The following is a 26,304-nucleotide window of genomic DNA, read 5'->3' on the forward strand; positions in this document are numbered from 1 at the left end:
AGGATGACCCACTTGGTCATGGTGAATAATCTTCTTAATGTACTGTTGGATCCTATTGGCTAGTATCTTGTTGAGAATTTTTGCATCTGTGTTCATCAGGGATATTGGTCTGTAATTCTCCTTTTTAGTGGGGTCTTTGTCTGGTTTTGGAATTAAGGTGATGCTGGCCTCATAGAACAAGTTTGGAAGTATTCCATCCCTTTCTATCTTTTGGAACAGCTTTAGTAGAATAGGTATTGTTTCTTCTTTAAACGTTTGATAGAATTCCCCTGGAAAGCCATCTGACCCTGGACTTTTGTGTTTTGGGAGGTTTTTGATGACTGCTTCAATGTCCTCCCTGGTTATTGGCCTGTTCAGGTTTTGTATTTCTTCCTGTTGCAGTTTTGGTAGTTTGTGTTTTTCCAGAAATGCGTCCATTTCTTCTAGATTGCTTAATTTATTGACGTATAGCTGCTCATAATGTTTATTTTTCGTAATATGTCTTTTTTTCTTTTTCATAATATGTTTTTAAAATCGTTTGTATTTCCTTGGTATTGGTTGTGATCTCTCCTTTTTCATTTGTGATTTTATTAATTAGAGACTTTTTTGTTTTTAATCAGGCTAACAAATGGTTTATCTGATTAATTCTTTCAAAGAACCAACTCCTGGTTTTGTTATGTGTTCTACAGTTTTCTGGTCTGTATTTCATTGAGTTCTTGAATCTTTATTAACTCTCTTCTTCTGCTTGGTGTAGATTTTATTTGCTGTTCTTTCTCCAGTTCCTTTATGTGCAAGGTTAGCTTGTGTATTTGAGTTTTTTCCAAATTTTGAGGGATGCTTGTATTGCGATGTATTTCCCTCTTAGGACTGCTTTTGCTATATCCCAAATATTTTGAACAGTTGTATCTTCATTCTCATTAGTTTCCATGACTCTTTTTAATTCTTCTCTAATTTCCTGGTTGACCCTTTCATCTTTTAGCAGGATGTTCTTTAACCTCCACGTGTTTGAGTTTCTTCCAAATTTCTTCTTGTGATTGAGTTCAAGTTTCAAAGTATTATGGTCTGAAAATATGCAAGGGACAATCCCAGTCTTTTGGTATCGCTTAAGACCTGATTTGTGACCCAGTATGTGGTCTGTTTTGGAGAAAGTTCCATGTGCACTTGAGAAGAATGTGTATTCAGTTGCGTTTGGATGTAAAGTTTTGTAAATATATGTGAAATCCATCTGGTCCAGTGTAACATTTAAAGCTCTTGTTTCTTTGGAGATGTTGTGCTTAGAAGATCTGTCATTTTGCAGAAAGTGCCGTGTTGAAGTCTCCCAGTATTAGTGTATTATTATCTAAGTATGTCTTAACTTTGGTTATTAATTGATTGATATACTTGGCAGCTCCCACATTAGGGGCATAAATATTCATGATTGTTAGATCCTCTTGTTGGATAGTTCCTTTAAGTATAATATAGTGTCCCTCTTCATCTCTTAGTACAGTTTTTGGGATAAACTTTAATTTATCTGATATGAGGATTGCTACCCCTGCTTTCTTTTGAAGACCATTTGAATGGTAAATGGTTCTCCAGCCTTTCATTTTCAGGCTGTAGGTGTCCTTAGGTCTAAAATGAGTGTCCTGTAGACAGCAAATAGATGGGTCTTGCTTTTTTATCTAGTCTGAAACCCTGCATCTTTTGATGGGATCATTAAGCCTGTTCATGTTCAGAGTTACTATTGAAAGATAGTGGATTTAGTGTCATCATAATACCTATTCAGTCCCTGTTTTTGTGGCTTATTTCTTTGGGCGTCCTCTTTCTTTTACAGAGTCCCCCTTAGTATTTCTTGTAGAGCTGGTTTGGTGGTCACATATTCTTTCAGTTTCTGCCTATCTTGGAAGATCTTTATTTCTCTTTCTATTCTGAATGAGAGCCTTGCTGGATAGAGTAATCTTGGCTGCATGTTCTTCTCATTTAGGACCCACTCAAGGTATTTTAGACCTTTGGTGAGGAGTTTGGGTTTTATCCTAAATACAACAGAATGCTACTGAAGATTTAAGCTGGGGAGTAAAGAAATCCACTCATATTTTCACGTGGCTTTTGCTGCTGTGTAGGGATTGGGCTGAAGGAGAGTGAGTGGCAGCAGAGTGACCAGTGAGCATTTTGTTAACAGGATTAAATGTGTTAACATTGGAGACACAGACATGAGCAGATCCCGGGATATTTTGAATGTGAGTTGGATATGTAGTAGGTTAAGGGAAAGGGAGAAATCAGGATGATTTGTCGAAGAACTGCTTCTGGCCAAATCCCCAGCCTTGCAAAACATTTGGCACTTTCTGAGCATCCTCAGTTTTGTGTCTTCTCTGATTCTGCACACCCCTCGTACCTCATTTTGGCTCTATCTTTACTCTGTCTTGTCTTTTTCTGCCTCCCCCTGCTCCATTGTGAGTATCCTTCATGTTTTGCCTCTGTATTTTCAGCTCTACATTTTCTCTACTTTTTCCTTCTAACAAGGAAAATTCACTTCAATTACTTTTCTGCACGTAATTGACAGTTGGGATCTCTGGGCTTGACCTTTGTCTTCAGCTGCTTGCAGAATTTCTATGTAGTTCATCTGCTACTTCATGAAATATCTGAAATGCAGTTGTTTCCTTACCTTACTTGGCTTCCTCTCTTGACTTCCCCTGAAAAAACAACAACAACAACAACAACAACAAAACAAAACCGGTGCCACCATTCTGTCACCCAGACAGGACAACTTAGTAATCTTTTGATTCATTATTTTCCTTTACAACAATTTGTTATATAAAACCCTGTATTATTCCCAAGTTGTTGGAGCTTGGAAGGGCTGCCACCTGCTCAGGGCCACCCAGCTGGTCACCAGAGACGCTAGTGTGTGAGCCCCAGTGTGTCTGACGTGGTCAATCACTATGCTCTGTTACAGGCCAGGGAGCTTTGTGATGAGGCTTTTCTGAGGGACAACGAACCTTACTTTGTAAAGTAAGTCAAATATTCAGAGATTGGGACCTCAGTTATTAACAGTAGTTGTGCTCGCTATCTGAGTGTTTTCTCTGGAAATCTTGCACCTATATTGTCCATTTTTAGAGATAAAAAGGAAATTGGTTGGCTGCCATGGCAGGTTGTTTGCATTCTTCCCTCTTTTGAGGGTGAGGAGGAGTAACAATGAACAGTGGTTGCAGATTCTTTATTTTTTTCTCCCTTACTGATACATGAAAGGGCTTATTTACCCATATGCTTGCAAATACTGAATTTCCTTAAAATAGTATTGCCCATCAGGTGAAAAACTACTTAAATTTTCTATAATTATTAGTGAATTTGAATTCTTTTTCAAGATTTTATTTATTTATTCGTGAGGGACATGCAGGGAGGCAGAGACATAGGCAGAGGGAGAAGCAGACTCCCTGTAAGGAGCCTGATGCGGGACTCGATCCCAGGTTCACACCCTGAGCTAAAGGGAGATGCTCAACCACTGAGTCACTCAGGCATCCTGAGTTTGAATTTTTTATGTTTATTAGTGGTTGGATGATGTCAGTTAACATTGGGAGAGCCATCTGCTTTGCTCAGTCTCCCAATTGAAATGCTAGTGTCTTCTGGAAACACCTCCCAGACACAGTTAGAAGTCATATTTGATATGACATCCAGGCATCCTGTGGCTCAGTCAAGTTCATACACAAAATTTACCGTTACAGCCACATTGTCCTATACCCTGCCAGTCTATCCTGATGATCACGTATCATCCATTCTTCTGTTTTGTTTTGGCTTTATTTTTCCCCCTGATTCTAAAAGTAATTTATGCTAAATGGGGAACATTTTGAAAATACAGAAAAATGAAACATAAAAACATTGGTTAAGATTGGGAGGGGGGTGCTTAGCTTTCAAACTGTTTTATGTGCACTTCTATGCTTTTCTCATGCTTTTAGTGAATTTATAAGTTGACCATGTGTCTTATTTATTTAAATAACACCTCTTTCCTCTTTGAACATGGCTAGTTTTCAGGAGGCCCATATTTGTGTCTGGCTGGCCGAAGAGGCTTGGATTGTGTTGATCTGCTGTCTGGGACCCTGGTGTTTGTTGACCTTGCCCTTAAGGAAGCATGAAACCAAGAAGCAGACCTCACAGTTCTCATCGCCCAGCTGGCGCTTGTTTTCTAGGAGCGGCTTTTCCAATTGCTCTTTCCTTCTTCCTGTTGGCTGTGAGTTCCCCTGCATAGCTTTCTTATCCTGCCCTCCTTCTTGGGCTACTTTCCTTTCCTAGGGGCTGTTCACAAAACTTTTGTTTTCCCCAGAACTAAAAAAAAGACAGAACTTTGGGAAATCCTAAAAATGATGTCATCACGATGGCAAAATTTCACAGTAATCATTGCACAGAGTGTGGGGACCAAATCCCGGGTCCCAACAAGCTCTGAAGGCTGCCTATCTGGGGAGAGGCATGAGGGGGTGGTGTTCTGGGTGGGCCAGACACAGGTAGTGGCTATGCCCCTGTGATAAGCCCTGCTGGGTGCCCTGGTCCCAGGGCAGCCTCCAGCTACCACCACAGGACTGCAGTGGTGGACTCCCAGGGACTGGGAAGGATCGCCTTATCTTCAGGGTCCCTCCGTGTGGGAGCCTCTCCAGCTGCCTGTGCCCCACATTGCCAGCTTGCAGTGGTGTGGGTAGAAATTCTATAGTCAGAGCAGCTCCATTTCTAGCCCTGCTTGCAGGACAATGTCCAGGAGCTCCCAATTCTTGCCTCCCCACTCGTCACAGAGCTCCTCAGCGTTCAGGCCTCTGATGTGGTCAGAGTCTGACCTGTCAATCCCAGAGAGGTCAAAGTGGTTCACCTGCATGTAACCCTGCAGGTCCCCTGGGAGCTCCCGCAGTCTAGACTCCTGACTGCAGGCGCAAAGGCCAGCTCGGCCGTCACACAGTGCTTGCGGATGCCCACAAACCGTTTTAAAAAAAATTCGTGACCCCTCCTCCAACACTCCAGCAAAATCAAGACATTTGGATGATTTACATATGTCTCATAAGGGCATTGTAAGGAAAGGATCTTGTAGTTTTCCCTATGGGGAGGCAGCATATTGTGACTGTTTAGATGGAAAGCTGTCTCCAGTGTTCAAATTCTTGCTCTACCATCTAAGCCAGCGTGACCCCTTTGTGTCTGCTGGTGCTGGTCTCTAAAATACAGTGCAAGAAAAGCTTACCTAACTGGGCGTAGTGAGGATGAAATGAACTCTAATGTATGCAAAGTACTTCCCTGGAGCGACCAGCACATAGGAGGTGCTACATAACTGTTAGAAGGTTGTTGCACACATTTAAGCTGTTTGGAAGCACTGGATTTGAACCCATTTTCTAGTCCATTAGGAGTGTTAAAACTGCTTTATATCGAACATAATTCCTTATGTTAAAATGGCCTATCTCAGGCTCCCACCCTGCTACTGCAGTTTTTCAGATGGACTGGTTTCTGCCTCTAGGGGCATTTTGTGGAATTTTATGGTTAACATAGTAAAGTCTTCAGAAGTAAGTTTGGCCTTTAAAGGATGTATTTTGTCTTCTTTGGCTTTGTATCCACATTGTCACTCTTGGCATTTGCTAACTACTTCACAGCTCCTATAGGGAAAAAATAGCTTTGCTCACAGCCGCTGGTGAGGACAAAGGTCCCTGAGGACTGTGTGACCTCCCTCCTTGTCCCTAAGCTGCTGACTTGGTTGGTGTGGGACACTACTTCTGTCATGGCCTTCTGTGGGGGAAAAATGAGCCAGACCTGTTTGATTCTCTTGAGAATTTTAGTTTGGGAAATAAGGGAAAAGCGGTTAAGAGTTCTAGTTCAAAGAATGCCATCTGCTAACGCAAAGGCAGTGAAGGCCCCCCCACCCCCACCCCTCCCCAGTCAGGGACATGGCAGCAGCAAACCTGAGGACGCAGCAGTTTCGACAGCAAGAATTGATATGAAATAAAAGAAAACAGAGCCACTGAAAGTGAGAGAGAGAACAGGTAAAACACTCAGAAGCCACATGGTGTTGATGGCAGCAGCCCCGAGAGGAGATCCCACGGCAGGCTGTGCTGCAAGTGCCGTCGGGATGTGTTGTTTACTTTTTTCCCTAGGTTCTTTTCTATTGTATTCTCATTATTTGAGTGTATTTCTTGTATTCAGAAGGCCCTAATGTACATAGGTTGTGCAGTCTAGATCCCCTTTCTCGTCCCCTTCTGAAGGAGTCCCCTCATTTTTTCCTACTCAAACGTCTCCTCTGTGGTTCACAGCGATATAATTTTTTTTTTTTACAGTGATATAAATTTAACCCACTTTCTTGGACCCTGTTCAAGCTGCCCATTCCATGCTGTGTTTTCCTGATGACTTTCACATTTTTTCAAGTGTGTTTTCCATTGAACTCTTGTAGGGTGTGTGACCTGGACTCCTCAGTGTCAGTGTGGTATGTGATGTCATGGCAGTCTCTCCCTGATGGAGGTCATGGACTCCCTAGGGCAACTATCACATCTTCTCGAAGTTTGTATGACATCTTGGGCTGTGCCAAGTGACTGCTGCAAGTCATGGGGCATTTCTTGTGGCATTCCTTTTAGATTTTGTGATCCTGGTTCATCCTGGGACACAATGGAAGAGATTTTAGCTGTCCCCCCTTATATTGAGTCATATTTTACGTAAATATTATTTTAAAGCAAATAACTGGCTAAAGCATTTGAGAGAAATGAGAGTTACGTAGTAACACTGGGCTTTGGTTGGCAACTGAGTTTCTCTTTCGTGCTGTGACATGGTGATGCTCCAATGGCAGAAGGGCGGGAAAGCTCACGTTCATCAACCAGATCAACACCCAACACGTCGGTCCCTGCTAGTATTTACTTTGGGCCTTACTGTGGTTAACACGGTAGCGTGTCTTGACATTATCCCCATATGTGGTTTTGTTTTTCTTTTTGTCTCCCCTTTCTTAGGACATTTTGGAAGTCACTTTGTTTGCTGAGTTACTGTATTCAGTACCAGAATGTTTGAGTAATATTGTCTGTCACAGAGCTTAAGTCCCTGGTCTATAAAACAATACTTGCCAGTGATGTTCTTATGTCTATATTACTTTTAACCTCCAGGTTACCTTATTTTTCTAAAAAGAGAAAAAAATAATCTTGATGTATTAGTTTGCTAGGGCTGCCATAGCAAAGTACCCCCGACTGGGTGGCTGACATAACCAAAATTTCTTGTCTCACTGCCCTGAAGTCTGGAAGTCCCCAGCTGAGGCGTCAGCAGAGCTGGTTCTTTCTGAGGCCTGTGAGGGAAGCTTCTGATCCAGGCCACTCTCTTTAGCTTATAGATGGCCATCTTCCTTTGTCTCTCCACCTTGTCTTCCCTCTATGTGTGTTTCTGTGACCACATTTCCCCTTTTTATAAGGACACTAGTCCTTTTGGATGAGAGCCTACCCCAATGATCCCACTTCAACTTGATTATACCTAAGAACCTCTCCCCAAATAAGGTCACATTCGGAGATGCTGAGGGTTAGGACTCTATTACGGGAATGGGTGCAAGGGGCACAATTGAACCCATTATACAGGGGAACAAGAACATTTTACTAATTTTAAGCATTTAGAAAGCAGGCTATCTTGGCTTTGAAGCCAAGAGGTTTCAAAGATGATTGCTATCCTTGGGGAAGTTTTTGCTTGTAAACCCCTCAACTCATTAGGTTGAGATTCCAGAATCTTACCAGTTGTTGGCAGTTTCCAGAAATTCTTTAAAGAGGTACTGTCCTCTCTGGCCTGGATCAGGACAGTAGCCTCCTAACTTGTTTTCCTGCTGTGCGCCTCTTGTTCTCAGCACAGCAACCAGAGTGATGCTGCTAATTGTTCGATCCTACCCCTCTTCCCTAACTCAGAACCTTCCAGAAGCTCCCCATCTTATAATAGAAGTTCAAGTCCTTTCTGAACTGGCTTCAATTGTCTTTCTCCTTCTTGCCTGTTGCATTCTTTGTCCCTCCCTCCATCGGCTTCAGCCACACCAGCCTTTTGCTGTCCTACAGCAGATCTCTGTGTGGAAAGTGATCTGTGTGGCTTGCTCCTTGCATCATTCAAGTCTTTGCTTTGGTACTATCTTTTCTATACCATCCACTGAGATCTGCCCAGCCTCCCTCCCCAAGCATTCCCATTTCCTTAACCATTCTTCAGTTTTCTCCATGGCACTTATCTGCTCCCAGTAATTTATGTTTTATTATCTGTCTTCTCTACTCCCTTTCTACTCCCCCATCTCACCTTGGCCTGTACCCACTCTCACCCGGGTTGGTGTGATTTATTTGTTGCAGTAACCTCTGTGTCTAGAATACTGCCTGGCAAATATTTGGATAAATAAACAACACGAGTAGAATGTGGATGCGTAGAATAAGGAATGAGATGCTGAGAAAAGAACACTGGAATTCTGGCTGCTTGGGTTCCTGCAAGTATAGGAATAAGATGAGGGCAGATGGGACAAAGGAGAACAAAATGGTTCATTGATTCAGGGATGTGTGTGGGTGTACTTGTTTCTTTCATTTTAATACATTATGATCATTGTATTCTTTTCTGCTAATTGTTTTATGAATATGTATTACAAAAGTTGCAAGGATAGACTAATGAGCATCCTACGTGTCCTTTCATCTTTCGTAGACTGACCAATTGTTTAATACTTTGTGGCTTGTACTTCATTTCTTTCTTTCTGTATATACACATTCCATGTGTCTGTGTCTCTGGCTGACCTATGGGGGTTGCTCTTGGGTCACCTCTCTGTCCCTATTAATTTAGCCCTGAAAAAGTTTGGGTTGGGTCACGTGCTACAACACCTGCCAGTGTAGGAAGCGAAGGCTCTGGCTCAAGCATATTGCTCTAGAAGGGAAAGTGAGAGGTCACGTGTTAGTTAGATGTGACATTCTGGGTATTTACAGTTTATAGACAGGAAGTCTGATACATACTACGTGTCTTGCCCAGAGCCACACCGGGGGTACGGCAGAGCTAATATTTCAAGCCAGGCCTGCTTGTCTCCTTTTCATAAACCACACGGCCTCTAGCGTATTGTGCCTTTAGTTCCTCATCTGTAAAATAGGATCATTAGTCTAGATTGTCTCTAAAATTATGTTCCCTGCTGATGTTCTTTAATTTAGGCCAGGACTTGAAATCCCAATGGCTCCAGGGGCCAGGAAGATATTTTTTTATGTATGTGAGGCAAATGTAGGCAGTCGTGGGACCAATTATAACTGCAGGATTTGAGAGATTCGAATTAAAATTGTAACGAAAGGGGTGGCCAAATAAATAAGTTCATGGGGCCATTGGTTTCTGATGCTCAGATTTATGTACTTACCTAAAAATGTTAAGCTATCCAAACAGTAGCATGCAGCCCTGTCATTATGATGTTTGTCAGCCCATCAGCCGTTCTTATTTTCTATGAATTGTAATTAGAGAAGGTGGAGCTTGGGAGTGTGTTGGTCTTAGTATTCTTTTTCATACTTAAAAAGTATGAAAGTATCAAGGGGATCACCTTGATCCCCTTCCCCATGTATGCATGCATGCACTCCGCTTTGCAGCCTTTCTCAGTGGGCATACTGTCCAACTGCTGGACCATGTATTCCTCCCTAACAGGTGTGCCTACAGGTTATGCTAAAACTAGATTCTGTACTAACAGGTGTGCCTACAGGTTATGCTAAAACTAGATTCTGTACTAAAACTTGGATTCTAGTTAGTGTTCTCCTTGAACTAGGTGTGTGACATTGAGCTAGTTGTTTAGAGTCATGCTTTCATTTCCTGACAGTATAGTGAAGGTGAGAGACTCTGTCAGTGATTTTCACATTGGGTTTTCTGCAGGGTGCACTCTCACTGGACAGCACGCTGTGGGAGAGGGGGACCAGCTGAAAGGGATCTTCATCCTACCTTTACCTGAGCAGCTTTGATTATCTCTTGGTTCAACTACTTACCAGTTGTATAATCTTGGGCAAGTTGCTTAACCTCTCTGTGACTTAGTTTTCTCTTCTGCAAAGTGGCATGATAATAGTACCTGTCTCTCAGAGTGGTTGGGATACTTAAAGGAATCAATAAATGTAAAGTGGTTAGGAAAGTACCTGATATTATAAGGTATGGTAGGTAGAGTAATGGCCCTTTCTATTCCTGGAATCTGCGACTATGTTATTTAACTTGGCAAAGGGGCTTTGCAGATGGGATTAAGTTAAAGGGCTAGAGGTAGGGGGATTATTTTGGGTTTGGATTGTGAGCCCACTGTAATCACAGTAGTCATTAAAAGAGTCAGAGATGTATGACAGAGGTGGAGGTGATGTGACAGGGGGCTGAGGGCTCTGAGCCAAGGAATTTGGACATCCTCCAGAACCTGGAGAAGGCAAAGAAATGGATTTTCCCCTAGAGCCTCCAGAAGGAATGCATTCCAGTAACACCAGTCTTGGCCTTCTGACCTACAGGATTAGAAGAATCAATCTGTGTTGCTGTAAGCCACTAAATTTGTGGTGATTCGTTACAGCAGCAGTAGAAAACTAATACGTGAAGTGTAGGCTAATTTTTCTTTTCTCTCTGTAAATAAGATTTTCTTTGAATAGCTCAATCTGTGGCCAAAGACAGTTTGAAAGCTGGTAGGCTAGGTGATTGCCAGCATGTCCTGCTCATCTTATAGCCTGTAGTGACAGGTATTTTCTCTGTACACAGAACCTAGCCTGCGTAGACTCTTTGCATTGAGTGAATGTGTGCGGAACAGTTGAAGCTTGGAATAAGGCATAGCAAAAGTAAGGTAATGGTTTCCAGTGTGGACCTGCCTATAGGATTCTCTGTAGTGTTCAGATCACTCCCTTCTTAAGCGTTGTTCCTAATTATTTTGGTTAACAGAATCTGGTTGTCTGTTATGTGCCCTATTACATCTTGGGACTTGTACTCCAGGTTTATGCATTTGTTCTGAGGCATTGCATCTTTGTGGACTCGTCTTATTTTCTTCTACCCCGTTGATTTGTCAATTCAGGGCTAGAATACTCTAGGGCCTTTAGAAGCTGCTTTCTTCTATGATGAAGATGACCTTACTATAACAGACACTCCAGTTGGGGTGGAATTGGAGAGCTAGGGCCAGGAATGCCTTTAATGCAAGAGTTCCAGAGATGGGGCTGGCCCTAGAGCTATTCCTAGAACTGCCTGTGATTTGGCTTTCAGGCCTCAATTAGTCCAGTAATGCATTTTGGGCTCATAAGATGTTTGCATCGTTTAAACAATCTATAAAGTGAGTTATTTACTTTCTTCTTTAACTCGTACAGAGAGGCCATACTGCTGTTCTTGTATATAGTGCTGCTGCCAGTTTTGTGAATCTGGAAAACATGAAGGAAAATCTGAAGCCAGTTTATAGGCCGAGAGGAATTTTGTTTCATTTCCAAGTTAAGTTGGATTAACTTCAGCATTATTTCCTTGGCATGAATCTGGCATGAAAGATATTAAGTTCTTAGAATCTGTACCCTGTTCCCCTCTAAATAAAACACTGAAGAATTTTGCTACATGTTTTGATGTGCAGAATGGGTGGCAGAGCTTCCCTTGGCAGAACTTTTGCATACTTGATGAACTAGTTACTTGGGTCTCTACATGCAAAGGAATGTGAACACCTAGGTGCAATTTGCCTCTTTGAAAAAAGGTTTTAGAAGTCCATATGGTTTGTGCAGAGTCTTGTATTTCAAATTTAACAAGTAAGAAAGACACATTTATTTGTGATTTCATTTTTCTTCTCAAGCCCAGAATTATAGAACATGCCACATTTCCTCAAGCAGCCCCATTCGCGCTTTGATTGATGGTGCGAGGAGTTGCTGCAGACAGTAGTTGAACCTTGTTACCAGAGCCAGGCTTGAAACTTGAGCAGCTCCACTGCATGCAGAGGGCTGCCTTGAGGCACAGTCAGACTACAGCCACCCTAGCAGAGAGGCTTCCCATTCACTCCTTCCGAGTGCCTATATGTGATTCAGAGTTCATGGTCAGAACTGAAAACTCTTAATAGGTGGATATTCTGCAAACAATAATTTCCTCATCTGTGAAATCAGCAAGCGTGAGTTTGTCAATTTGGGCCCGTGTCTGGAGGCTCTCTGAACCTGGATTTAAACTGTGGTTACATCTCTCCACATGCTGCCCTACATCTTGAACTCACCAGGTCTCAAATAGAACTACTCTCTCACACTGCTCTTAACCCTGGGAAGGGTTATGTTGCCTGTGCTTTCTCCCATTTGTCTGCGGATTGAAGACCTGCAAATTCTAGTCTGGGTGACTCTGGAAGTGGCAAGTTCATTTGAAAGGATGCAAATCACATTAATTCTTTTAGGTTAGTTGTGCTTTCTTTGTGTACCTTGAAGGTACTTCATTCACGGTGGTCAGGAATTAGTCAGGAGGAGAAGGTGGGGGCATGGAGCCACATATATGTGATTTTTCTGTTTAGTTAGAAATCTTCATTAGAGGGAATCCCTGGGTGGCTCACCGGTTTTACGCCTGCCTTTGGCCCAGGGCATGATCCTGGAGTCTTGGGATTAAGTCCCACGTCGGGCTCCTTGCATGGAGCCTGCTTCTCTCTCTGTGTCTCTGCCTCTCTCTCTGTCTCTCACATGAATAAATAAATAAAATCTTTGAAAAAAAAATCTTCATTAGAGCCATTCGGATAACTGGGTGAGATCCTGGCAAGGGAAGAATGTTGTCTTCTGAAAGTTGGAATGCTGTAGTGGAAAGGACATTGACAGAAGCTTAAAAGACCAGAGAGTTGATATTTGCCTCTAGGACTTATTACCAGTACTCTGAAGAGGTCTGTGACTTTGATCAAGTCACTAATCTATCTCTGAACTTAACCCATTTGTAAAATAAGGTGACACCAAAGGAGTAAATGAAGTAGTATTTGTCAGTCAGCATAGAGTAGGTGCTCAATAAAGGTATTCCCATCCAGCGGCCACTCTTCCCTCCAGTAGAGGAATGTTGCCAGCTTTTGTAACTTGAGAACTAAAGACTGCTTGAGGTTCATATGTGGTAATATTGGAAAGAGAAAACATTATCCTTTCCACAGAGCATCTTTGTGCTTGATTGATGAACTGTATGAAATGTGGTGAACTGTCTTATGGGTTTTATGTTATGTTTGAAAAGGCAGAAGATAGCTATGAAAGTATAAACTACATGGGAGAAAAAAATTGAAATATACTAAATGATGGAAACATGATAAATTTGTGATTTTTTTTTTTTACAGATTTTATTTATTTGACAGAGAGAGAAAGGAAGAGCACAAGCAGGTGGAACAGTAGACAGAGGGAGAGGGAGAAGAAGACTCCAGGGAGCCCGATGTGGGGCTCCATCCCAGGGACCTGGGATCATGACCTGAGCCAAAGGCAGACACTTAACCAACTGAGCTACCTAGGTGCCTCAACTTTGTGATTCCTAAAAGGAATGGGGTTTGGTGTGGCCAAATTTTTAAACAACAAAAATTTTGCATAATGAACTCCAGTAACACCAGAAGAAAGTCAATAGAAAGGAAGAATGATTTATTTTAAAGTGAAGTATTAATGTGACCATAATATTTGGTACTTAAGAGAGAAAAGGCTGAGTGAAGTAAGTCAGTCAGAGAAGGACAAACATTATATGTTCTCATTCATTTGGGGAATATAAATAATAGTGAAAGGGAAAAGAAGGGAAGGGGGAAGAAATGTGTGGGAAATATCAGAAAGGGAGACAGAACGTAAAGACTGCTAACTCTGGGAAACGAACTAGGGGTGGTAGAAGGGGAGGAGGGCGGGGGGTGGGAGTGAATGGGTGACGGGCACTGGGTGTTATTCTGTATGTTAGTAAATTGAATACCAATAAAAAAATAAAAAATAAAAAAAAAAAAGAGAGAAAAGCATGCTATTTACATAGGGAGAAATATATTAGCTGTGCAAATAAACCCAAGTTTAATCTGCATTAAAAACATTTTAAACTGGGGTGCCTGGGTGGCTCAGTGGTTAAGCATCTGTGTTTAGCTCAGGTCATGATTCCGGAGTCCCAGGATCAAGTCCCTTGTCAGGCTCCCTCTGTGGAGCCTGCTTCTCCATCCGCCTATATCTCTGCCTCTCTCTCTGTGTCTCTCATGAATAAATAAATAAAATCTTTAACAGAAAAATAAGGAAACTATTAAATTTTAACTTTCTAGAGAGCATCCTGCCCAGCCATATGAAATATGGACTTTTTTCCCTTTTTTAAAAAAATTTTATCTATTTATTTATTTATTTATTTATTTATTTATTTATTTATTTATTTATTTTACTTTTTTTTTTTAATATTTTATTTTTTATTCATGAGAGACACAGAGAGAGGCAGAGACATAGGTAGAGAGAGAAGCAGGCTCTCCGTGGGGAGCCCGATGCGAAACTCGATCCCAGGACCCCAGGATCATGCCCTGAGCCAAAGGCAGATGCTCAACCACTGAGTTACCCAGGCGTCCCAAAATATGGACTTTAAAGTATACTTCAATCTGGTGATTTGGATAAAATACTGCAGGAAATAGCTCCCGAGGGGAAAAGTATAATCTATGTCAGTGTTTATATATTATGTAAATATTATATATAAAATGTGTATAATATATATATAAGTAAATATACATATGTAAGCACATATGTACACATAAATGGAACCAATGTACCTGCCTCTCTTGAGAACCGAAAAGCAAACATTAGCAAAATGGAATAATATAAGTTACTAAAAATGATAAGCCCACACACTATTAATACCTTGAAATAGGTGCATGAAATGCAAAAGAAAAATCTTATTGTGGTCCCTGTTTTAGGGATATAATAAAGTACAAGACTATCAGTTGTTGCCTCAGGGACATGACATGATATTGTAGAGCGGGGAAAATAGATGACTCTGAGTAAGTTTTGGCTAAATAAGGTAGTTTCAGATAGTGCTATGAAGATAAATAAAGTGGCAAAGGCTAGAGAGAGACTTAGGGCTGCAGGGGACCTTGCTTTGGAGGGGATGGTAGGGAGGAGGACTGTATGGGCTAAGCCATCAGGATTAAGAAGGAGCAGCCCGGTGTGGGTGGGGAAAGAGTGTTTTAGGTGGAGGGAGCAGCAGGTTTAAGGGTGTGACATTGGAATGAGTGTGGCATTTGTGACCAAGAGCACACCAGTGTGGCTAAACCTTAAAGAATAATTATAAGTTTGCTTGGATTACAATAGAAACTAAGTTGCTTTGGAATTGTCTAAATAGCCAGGTTTTTACTCTTCTATGGTTTAAAAAATTTTATTTTTTGATTGTGAAATTATGGCAAAAAGTACAGAAGCATACACAACGAATGTACATTTTATTTTATAAAGTTTATCTATTTTTAAAGATTTTATTTACTTAATAGAGAGAGAGAACACACGGGAGAGCATGGGAGTGGGACAGAAGGGGAGGGGTAGAGGGAGAAGCAGACTTCTCGCTGAGCAAGGACCCTGATGCAGGATTCAATCCCCGAACCCTGTGATCATGGCCTGAGCTGAAGGCAGACACTTAAGTGATTAAGCCACCCAGGCACACAACAAATGTATATTTTAAACAACCATAAAGGAAATATTTACAGCCTCACCACTAGCTTACAAACTAAAATACTTTTAATCCCTTTGTCACCTTCTGTTTACTTTCCTCAGCCCCCAGCATTGTGTGGCCTTTGAGGTAATGATTCACTTGCTTTTCTATAATTTCATGACCTATATATGCAACCCCAAATATAGTGTAGCTTGGTTTGAACTTTATATGGGAGAACGATACAGTGTATTTTTTGTATGTGACTTGCTTCTTTCTGTCCAACTTGTGAAACTCATCTGTGTTGACATGTGAATTTATAGTTATTTTCACTCTACAGTGTATGAATGTATTGTAATTTTCAGTTCTCTTGTTGATTGGTATTTGTTTTTTTCCAGTGTTTGGCTATTATTGTGATTGTTCTGTTATGGGTTTTCTAGTATATGTTCTACAAGTGCACATGTGTAAGAGTTTATCTTGGGAATTTACTTAGAAGGTTGTAGGATGTCACCTAATTTATTAGAAAATACCAAAGTACATAAGTAAGTATACCAATTTTTACTCTTACCCGACAGTGTATGAAGATTTCTGTTGCTCCTCGTAAGGAATTATACTAACACCTGGGCTTGCCAGACTAATTTTTGCCAGTCTGGTGAGCATATTGATGTATGTTAAGATTTTGCATTTTCACTAATTACCACTAATGAGTTTGAGCATCTTTTTCATGTGGTTCTAGGCCATTTAGATTTCCTTTAGTTCCTTTTGTGAAGGGCCTATTCAAGTGTTTTGTTTGATTTTTAATTGGAATTTATGCCTCACTAATTTATAGCTGTTATTTATACCTCCCAGGTGTGTGCTTATCTTCACGTTTTTATGTCTTAAAATTTTTTTAAAATTTAACACAAATTCTGTTCATCTTTCTATTAATTTATCTATTGCTTTGTAACAAATCATCCTAAAACCTAACAGCTTGAACAGCAGCCATTTATTTATTTCAGTCTGGACTTCGCTTGTCTGGGTGAGCTTCTGCATAGAGGGCAGGAAAGCTCTGCTTCTGCCGGTGGCTATCTGACCAGTGGGGTGTGAGTTGGGGGACCGGGCCACAAGTCTTTGACCAACCAAGGGGTAGTTTGGGCTTGTACACATGGAAGCCAGAGAGTTCCAAGAGAGTTGAACAGAGGTGTACAAAGTTTCAGGAGATGGAGGCTCTTAATTAACACAGTGTCACTTTCACTACATCATGTGGCCATAAGACCTAGATTCAGGGGTTGGAAGAGAGACTCCACCAATTACTAGAGGAGCTACAGAGTCGCATGAAAAAGAGAGGCACCTATAAGAAGGGATGGAGAATTGTCACTGTGCTTGTAGTCCATCACATTTTACATTATGGCATGTAGTTTTGTTCTGTACGCCAAGGGTAAGAAATTACGATCCTCTGAAAGTCTTAATGATTTAGCTTTTCACATTTACATCTTTCAATTTTTTTTTAAAGATTTATTTATTTATTCATGAGAGACATACGCAGAGAGAGGCAGAGACACAGGCAGAGAGAGAAACAGGCTTCTCGCAGGGAGCCCGATATGGGACTCAATCCCAGACCCTGGGATCACACCCTGAGCCAAAGGCAGACGCTCAACCCCTGAGCCATTCAGAAGTCCCAATCTTTTCTTTATTTTAAAGAGAAAGAGGATTTGAGAAGAACAAGCTAAACATGAATTAGATAGAGGAAGAATGAAGTTTCAAAAACCATGATAGCAAGGGATGTTGATAATAGGGGGAGGTTATGCTGTGTGGGGGCAGGGGAATCTTTGTGCCTTCTGCCCTATTTTACTGGGAACTTAAAATTGTTCTAAAAATAGGGCAGCCGGGGTGGCTCAGTGGTTTAGCGCCGCCTTCCGCCCAGAGCCTGATCCTGGAGATCCGGGATCGAGTCCCACGTCAGGCTCCCTGCATGGAGCCTGCTTCTCTCCCTGCCTGTGTCTCTGCCTCTCTCTCTCTCTCTCTCTCTCTCTCTCTCTCCCCCTTCCTCTCTCTGTCTCTCATGAATAAATAAATAAAATCTTTAAAAAAAAAAGTTGTTCTAAAAATATAGTCTGTTAAGAAAAAAATTTAAGAGAGAAAACCAAGCCATGACAGTAGCTGAAAGAGCTGGTGAGCATTATTAGAGAGTTTGAGAAGTGAGAGAAAGCTTGTCCAGGAAGTCACTGGGGAGCCTTTGTACTTAATGATCTGAGGTAAAAAATTGGCAAAAGTAAAAAATAAATAAATAAAAAAAATCAGGTAGCGTTTTCTAATGTAAAAGTAAGAATCTTTTGCTTTTATTCCTTGTTTAGTCAATGACTAAAATAAAAAAGAGAGGTACCTGGGTTGTTCAGTGGTTGAATGTCTACCTTTGGCTCAGGTCATGATCCTGGGGTCTTGGGATGGAGTCCCACATTAGGCTCCCTGCAGGGAGCCTGCTTCTCCTTCTGCGTATGTCTCTGCCTCTCTCTCCATCTCTCATGAATAAATAAATAAGATCTTTAAAAAGTAAAAAAGAGAAAATTTCTTCTACTATCACATTAATAACAGCCCTCATTTTTTACATTGTTAGCCTCCCTTTCTTGTCCATATTTCTTTTTTGCATGAGTACTCTGACCAGCAGTTATGATTGCATTTTATTTTTTTCAACTTTTCAGTGTGCTTGACGTGGAACTTCAACACGGTCTGCCAGTATTCATGGTACTGAGACAAGTAGTGTGGGGAGTACAGGAGTCAGTGAGCAGCTTCTTAGAAAGTGCTTTAGACCAGTGGTAGGATTATATCTGGGCTGGGGCATGTCTTTGTGCAAATAGCATTGGAATAGAATCAAGCCTTTGCTGTTGTAGTAACTGTGCTACTATGTATAAATTATTTAACATCTCTGAGCTTTAGCACCCCATTGTAAAATGAAGATAATCTTTATTTATTGTATATATGAGTATTGAATGAGATAAACAAGAATCACCTAGCATGGTCTATGGCCCATAAGATAAATGTTGCCCTATTTTAGAAGTAGGGTTTTCCATTATTATTTTTTTCTTTCTATCTTTGTATATACTTCTCTTTAAATTTTTATTGAGGAATAATTGTATTAGTATCAACATAGTGATTCAATATTTATATACACTATGATATGATTGCCATGCCACAATAAGTCTAGTTACCATCTGTCACCAAAGTGATTACAATATTACTGACTATATTCCTTATGCTATACATTCCTGTGTCTATTTATTTTATAATTGGAAGATTGCATCTCTCAATTCCTTTCACCTATTTCATCCATCCTCCCTATCCCCTTACCCTCAGGCAACCATCAGTGGTTCTCTGTATCTGTGAGTCATTTTGTTTTGTTTTTTTGTTTGATTTCTTTTTAGATTCCACATATAAATAATATCATGTGGTGTTTGTCTTTCTCTGACTTACTTCACTTAACGTAATGCCCTCTAAGTCCCTCTCTTGCAAATGGCAAGATTTCATTTTTTTATGGCTGAGTAATATTCTTTTTTTTAAAAATTAATCAATTAATTAATTTTTTTGGCTGAGTAATATTCTATTGTACATATAAATCACATCTTTATTCACTCAGCTATCTATGTATCTATGTACATTAAGGCTGCTTCCATGTCTTGGCTATGGTAAATGAAACTATAATGTAGTTTTCTGCTATTTTCTATTAATCTGCAGTAAAAAAAAAAACGAGAACCTATAAGTCTTTTGCAGAATGAATTCTTTCTACCATTTAAGCTTGTCTTTTAGTTACCTCCATGCTGCTGTTTTCTATGAAAACTCTTTGATCCTTCTGGGTTTCTCTGGCTGGAGTTTGCCAGTCAGTTAAGGGCATCTGATTGGCTGACTTTGAGCTTTGATACTTTTATATTTGAAACCTTGGCATCTAGCCAGTTCTCATCCAGTCCTGGGAGATAACATCATGTGTGTGTGTTTCCTAATCATAGTGTGAACTTTTGAATTGGGCAAGTTCTGACCTGAGTGAGCAGAGAAAGGGAAAGATCTTTGGGGAATGGGAACAATGTGAGGTAGTCACATCTCTGAGGAAGATGGTGGGGGAGGGAGTAAACATTTCTTCAGCACCTGTTCTGTGCCAGAGTATAGAAGCGAAGACAGAAGCATCCCAGAGAGGGCCAAGTTGAGGGCAGTGGACCCCTTGGCAAAGGAGTTGGGTTGTGCTTTCTCATAAATTGAGTGGGGAGCACTACAGCTCTAGCAACCTTAGGAGGAATACATTTCTTCTAAGCCTGGACTTAAAGCATCAGGTAATCATTAAATCATTCTTTCTAGGTCTTTCAGCAGCCCAGAGGAAGTTTGCACATTCACTCAGAGATTTTAAATTTGAGTTTATCGGTGATGCAGAGACAGATGACGAACGCTGCATAGGTATGTAAAGGTGACGTTTTGATTTGCCTTCCTTCGCTTTGGCTACTAAGTAATCATACCTTTCTCTTTGTAGATGCTTCCTTACGTGAATTTTCTAATTTTTTGAAGAATCTGGAAGAACAGAGAGAAATTATGGTGAGTTGTGGAATGTAAATTAGTAAGTTCAACTTTAAGCAGGGAAAATCTGTGTTTTGAAGATGGTTTTGGTAGAGTTTTTTCTTTTTTAAAGATTTTATATATATATATATATATATATATATATATTTTTTTTTTTTTTTTTTTTTTTTTTTTTGAGAGAGTAGTGGGGAGGGGCAAAGGGAGAAACAGAACTCCCTGCTGAGTGTGGAGCCTGATGTGGGGGCTCAATCCCAGGGCCCTGAGATTATGACCAGAGCTGAAGTCAAGTCAGATGCTTAATCGACTGAGCCACTCAGGCACCCCTCTGGTAGAAGTTTTGATGCATTTATCTGCAGATGAAGTAATGCTTAGTAGTGGATAAGGTTTCAGGAATCTAGGTGTCTAGTTCCACAGTGGTGCTGACTACGGTAAGATCTTGGACAAGTTGCTGGACCTCTGGACCAAGGCCCTGTTTCTTTTTTCTCCTTCTCCTTCTGTGTTTTTTTTTTTTTTTTTTTAAACATTTTAGTCATTTATTCATGAGAGACACACAGAGAGAGAGAGGCAGAGACACAGGCAGAGGGAGAAGCAGGCTCCTCGCAAGGAGCCTGATTGATGTAGGACTCAATCCCGGATCCCAGGATCACACCCTGAGCCAAAGGCAGATGCTCAACCACTGAGCCACCCAGGTGTCCCAAGGCCCTGTTTCTTTCACACAATAGTGGGTTGAACTATAGCAGTGCTTTCTAGATTTTTGTTAGCAGTAGAGCATTTTCGTTTAAATTGAGTCTCAGAACATTAATGTACCGAAGATAAAGGCAGAAAAGCTAATGTAGTGGTAGAGGGACAACAGAGCAATGTGAGAGCCTGACTCATACTTCTGAAGGTTTTGAGGTTGTGAAGGGGAGACTTTGGGCCTTGGAAGCCTTTAGAATCTCACTTTGCCTTGAGATTTGTGATCACAACAGTAATGGTAATGGCTGCTTTCCACATGCCTCATGCTATGCTGGGTGTATTGAGGGGATGATTTTATTTAACAAATACTCAGCAATGGATTTTGAGTGAATTGAGTAATATTTTCTCACCTTTCTTAAAAGCTTCCCTCTTAATGTCTGTTATTCATTCATTCAACAAAGATTTACAGTAGAATTGCCCCCAGGTTATTATATACTATCTATTCTCAGCAGTTTTTACAGGCTTTACAAAACTGACAAAACTATTTTTTCTATGTCCTTGAGAATGAGTACCACCTAGAATTATGCTAAAGTCTAAGTGTACAAGTAGGTTCAGATGTTGTTATACCAGTAATAATAATAATAATAATAATAATAATAACAATAATAATAATAATAGATCATGATAGCTAAGGTAGGTGTCACTCTGTGACTGGTACTATTTTAAGTTGTTAGTCTAATATTTCATCTAATTCTCGAGTCAACCGATATAGATTCTGTTACTGGCTCCCATTTTACAATTGAAACTGAGGGATAGTTCCTTGCCCAAGATCACATAGCAGTTGAGAGGTAGAGCCAGAACCGGGCACTCTGAAGCTCCAACCATTTTGGCCAGCTTCCTGGATGTTACTGTAATCTCTTGGGTGGTGGCAGTGGTGGGATTTCTGTTTCGTGGAGTTGCAGTAGAGGAAGAAGTAGTGGGAGAGCCCTGATTTTTATTTAAAAGTGCACTGTAACTTATTTCGTGAGATAATTTGTATATATTGTTAATATCGTAGCAGGCAGGTGAAGGTACTGTGGTCCCATTAGATTTTACTGGCATAGATGACACGTTCAATGATTATTTGTGTGATCCAAGTCACTGATTTTTCAGCAGTTTAGGAATGTCTAAATGTGATAAAAAATAGTGCTGTGACACTACCTTTCTACTATACAAAGTGGGTCTGAATGCTTTCTTAGTTTATGTTTATAGAATCAACTTTTTTGTTCTCAGACCTCTTTGATATTTAGTTGTGCTTCTGGGATCCTGAGCATTCAGCAAATACACATTTGATCTTATTGTGTGTTCTAGGTACTGTTTAGAATCTGAGCACACAGAGGCAAACCAAGCAAGGTCCCTCATGGAAGTTGTGTTCTAGGAAGGGGAGATGATAAATAAACATATGATATAGGTCAGGCAGTGATAGGTCCTACAAAATAAAATAAGGTATGTTTAGTAGCCAGAGTCAGAGAGTAGCGAAGGGTGCTATTGAGATGGTGAGTAGAGGTCTTTACTGCTGAGAACTATGTGAGACATCTTGGCATTTTGAGGAAGAGGGTTCTGGGCAGACTGGTGCTGGATTTTAGCTCCACTGAAATACTGTGTGACTACTTACTATCTTGATGTTCTGTTTGCATTCCATGTTCCTTGAGATGAACTGACTAGGTAAAAAAATGAACATGGTCTTAGCTCCAGGCTATCTGATGATAGAGATAGTGTGGTTCTCAGAGCTATTAGTAGCTGGCATCTTGACTTAATCTTCAGGGTCTTTTACCCTGAGGGTGGTGCTGAGTTTGGTGGGGCTGAGTTTCCAGTACAGGGTAGAAGTAGGAATAGGATGTTGTCTGTATAAGGTCATGAACCTCAGGGAGGAATGGGACAGTATGTTACAACCCATTTGTGGGAATAGCAACTCCTGCTGCATAGCAGGAAACTGTCCAAAGACAGAAAGCAGTTTGGGGTCGAAGTGGGAGGGAGTGGCTATGACCAACCATAGAATTAAAGGGATATCTAATGCTATTTTGTTTCTTAAACTTTTTAGTTTGAAAAATTTTGAGTGTGTATGAAGAGTAGAGAGAAAAATAATTAAACTATGTGTACTCAGTATCCAGCTTTAATTGGTTGCCACACAGCCAATCTTGTTTCTCTGTACTTCTCACTCCCTACTCCAATTAGTTTGACAGCCCATTCTCGTATTGTTTTATCTATAAATACCCTACTACAGAGCTGTAAAAGGTAACTCTCTTTTTGATCTGTAGCATCCTTGACATACTTAAAGACAAGCAATTAGTAATTTCTTTCTTTTAAAAGATTTTATTTATTTATTCATGAGAGAGGCAGAGGCATATAGACAAAGGCAGAGACACAGGCAGAGGGAAAAGGAAGCTCCCCACAAGGAGCCGGATGTGGGACTTGATCCTAGGACCCTCAGATCATGACCTAAGCCAAAGGCAGATACTCAACCACTGAGCCACTCAGGTGTCCCAAGTAGTACTGTTTCTTAATATTACAAAGAATTAGGCTATATTCAAAATAATCTGATACTCATTTAAACAGTTCTTTATTTGAATCTGTATCCAAACATGTTGCATTCAATTCTTTTTTAAAAGATTTTATTTATTGATTGATTTGAGAGAGAGAGACCATGTGTGAGTAGGGGGGGGAAGGGCAGAGGGAGAGGGGCTCGATTCCAGGACCCTCAGCTCATGACCTGAGCCAAAGGCAGATGCTTAACCACCCAGGTACCCCTTGATTGGTAAATTTCTAAGTCCTTTTTAACCTGTAGGTTTTTCTTTTTCCTTTTTTCCATCAATAAGAATTCCTGATACTTTCCTATTTGCTTTAAAGGACCTTTAAAATAGTACTTCTTGGTATGCTTGGGTGGCTCAGTGGTTGAGCATCTGCCTTTGGCCTGGGGCATGATCCTGGAGTCCTGGGATCAAGTCTCACATCGAGCTCCCTGTATGGAGCCTGCTTCTCCCTCTGCCTGTGTCTCTGCCTCTCTCTATGTGTCTCTCATGAATAAATAAATAAAATATTTTTTAAAAAATAGTACTTCTTCCTGAGTTATGAGTTATAATAATAAAATAACAAAATAATAGAAGTGAAAATGTTTGGTATTTAACCCATATTAATGTTTTTTCAGTGTTTCTGTCTAATCTTGATCAGGGGTTACTTATTTTAACTACGAAAATTGCATAGAATAATGGCTACCTTTGTTTTGTTTTAAATAGTTTAGAATACTTAATAAAGAAAACTTTGATGCTTTATTAGGCACTAACCTTAAACTTTTGAAGAAGAAAAGATACCTCTCTTAGGAAGTGCTCAGTATGGCCCTGGAGAATAAGTGGTAAAAAAGTGAATTAAAATGTATTCTGCTAAGGGGCACCTGGGTGATTCAGCAGGTTAAGCATCTGAGGACTCTTGGTTTCTGCTTAGGTTGTGGCCTCAGGGTCCTGAGATTGAGCCCTGCATCAGGTTCTGCTTTCAATGCGAAATCTGCTTAAGACTTTCTCTCCCTCCCTCTGTCCCTCTTTCCCATGCTTGCTCGCTCTCTCTCTCTTTCTAAAATAAATGCATCCTTAAAAATATATATATTCTACTAAGTGTAATAACACAGGTATAGGTGGAGTTGCATGAAGTGCGAAGCAGCTAAATCTTTACTTGTTAGGAAGGACTTTGTGGAAGGAGTTGTATTTGAGCTGGAGTTTGTGGAGCAGAGACACAGAGGAGGGCCTTTTATATGGCTTAACAAGTTCATACATCCCTAACACGTGACAAAGAGATGAAGGAGGTTTTAAGTAGCTAAAATGGGAGCCAGTGCATTCTGGGAACTTTTAAAAACTCTTGTTTTACTTGAAATTATTACACATTGGGGTGCCTGGGTGGCTCATTTGGTTAGGTGTCAGACCCTTGATATCAGCTCAGGTCTTAATCTCTGGGATCGTGAGTTTAAGCCCCATGTTAGGCTCCATGCTGGGTGTGGAGGCTACTTAAAAAAAATAAGAGTACTATGGTTATCAGTATTATCATTAAAGTAACCCCTTATCATCTTTATGTAACATAATGAAAAACATACATTGCAGAGCCACATACTAAAAAGGGAATGCAAAACGACAATTATAAAATAGAGGTAGAAATATTCTAAAGTTGGTTCCAGGAATTTAACAAAATCTTAGGAGTCGCTTAATCTTTAAAAGGTGTTATACTCAACTGATAAATTATTGAACACTATATCTGAAACTAAGTATGTACTATTGGCTAATTGAATTTAAATAAAAAAAAAAAAGCAATTGGGGCACCTGGATGGCTCAATTGGTTAAGTGTCTGACTCTTGATCTCAGCTCAGGTCTTGGTTTCAGGGTAGTGAGTTCAGGCCCCACATTGGGTTCCATGCTAGACATGGAGCCTACTTTAAAAACAAAACCAAAAACAATTAGTGTTTTCTGAAGTCCTAAATTAAATTATGTTGCGTCATATAGATATTCATCATTAAGACTCAGTCATTAAACTGTGAAAAAAATTTTAATCTGTTTCAGAAGGCAAAGACCAATGTCAAAAAACTTAAAAAGCTAAAAAAAAAAAAAAAAACTTAAAAAGCTTTCCCTCCCTCCCTCCTCCCTTCCCTTCCCTTCCCTTCCCTTCCCTTCCCTTCCCTTCCCTTCCCTTCCCTTCCCTTCCTTTCCTTTCCTTTCCTTTCCTTTCCTTTCCTTTCCTTTCCTTTCCTTTCCTTTCCTTTCCTTTCCTTTCCTTTCCTTCCTTTCCTTTCTTTTCCTTTCCTTTTTCCTTTCCTTTCCTTTCCTTTCCTTTCCTTTCCTTTCCTTTCCTTTCCTTTCCTTTCCTTTCTTTCCTTCCTTTTTCCTTTCCTTTTTCCTTTCCTTTCCTTTCCTTTCCTTTCCTTTCCTTTCCTTTCCTTTCCTTTCCTTTCCTTTCTTTCCTTCCTTTTTTCCTTTCCTTTCCTTTCCTTTCCTTTCCTTTCCTTTCCTTTCCTTTCCTTTCCTTTCCTTTCCTTTCCTTTCCTTTCGATTTTATTTATTTACTTGAGAAAGAGAACAAGCTGGAGGCAGATCCTTAACTGACTGAGCCACTCAGGCACCCTGAAAGCTTTCCATTTCTTAAATGAATGTTAAAATAGGAAACTGGGCTTTAAGAATGTCTTCAGACTGGAAGCTCAACAATAAGGAACAAGTTCTTCTTTGGTTTTGAGCTCCAGGTGTATATATACACACACATGACTGATCTGTGTACTTCAACAGGCTTAGATATAAATAGTTCAGCAAATGCTGTGTGTGTGTCTATTACATGCCAAACACTATGCCAGGTGCTTTAAAGACAAAGGCATAGTTCCTGCCTTTGCATAATTAGCCGTCCATTGGGAGAAATTGCCCAAAGCATGCTTTGTGGTAACAGAGTTCTTAGGGAATTCAGGGAGGGCATGTTGAAATGATGTTGGAGACATCATTTCAGACCTGAGTTGACAGATGAATCAGAGTTATCCAAGTAAGGAAAGATAGAAGTGAAGCACTAGTTTCTTCCCTATGAGGAAAAATGATAGAATTTTGGAAAGAGGGAGGGATCTGTTTGCATATTTCCCATCAG

At 40.4% G+C, this 26,304-nt stretch overlaps 1 protein-coding gene across 10 annotated transcripts in view; it reads left to right on the plus strand.

The window, feature by feature from the left end:
* The window catches only part of ARHGAP10 (Rho GTPase activating protein 10), a 316,861-nt gene that overhangs the window by 72,453 nt on the left and 218,104 nt on the right, over positions 1 to 26,304 (plus strand). For 5 of the 10 annotated variants that reach the window (XM_025438802.2, XM_049094179.1, XM_025438800.3 and 2 more), the window contains 2 exons: positions 19,780 to 19,875; positions 19,949 to 20,010. In XM_025438802.2, the coding sequence (XP_025294587.1) occupies positions 19,780 to 19,875; positions 19,949 to 20,010 (158 nt within the window). Of the gene's footprint in view, positions 1 to 13,168; positions 13,337 to 19,779; positions 19,876 to 19,948; positions 20,011 to 26,304 lie in introns of those variants that run through there. The other 5 variants (XR_007402325.1, XM_049094175.1, XM_049094177.1 and 2 more) reach the window with 2 other exon arrangements.

Source organism: Canis lupus, chromosome 15, assembly GCF_003254725.2.
Source record: "Canis lupus dingo isolate Sandy chromosome 15, ASM325472v2, whole genome shotgun sequence".
Classification (NCBI taxonomy): Eukaryota; Metazoa; Chordata; class Mammalia; order Carnivora; family Canidae; genus Canis; species Canis lupus.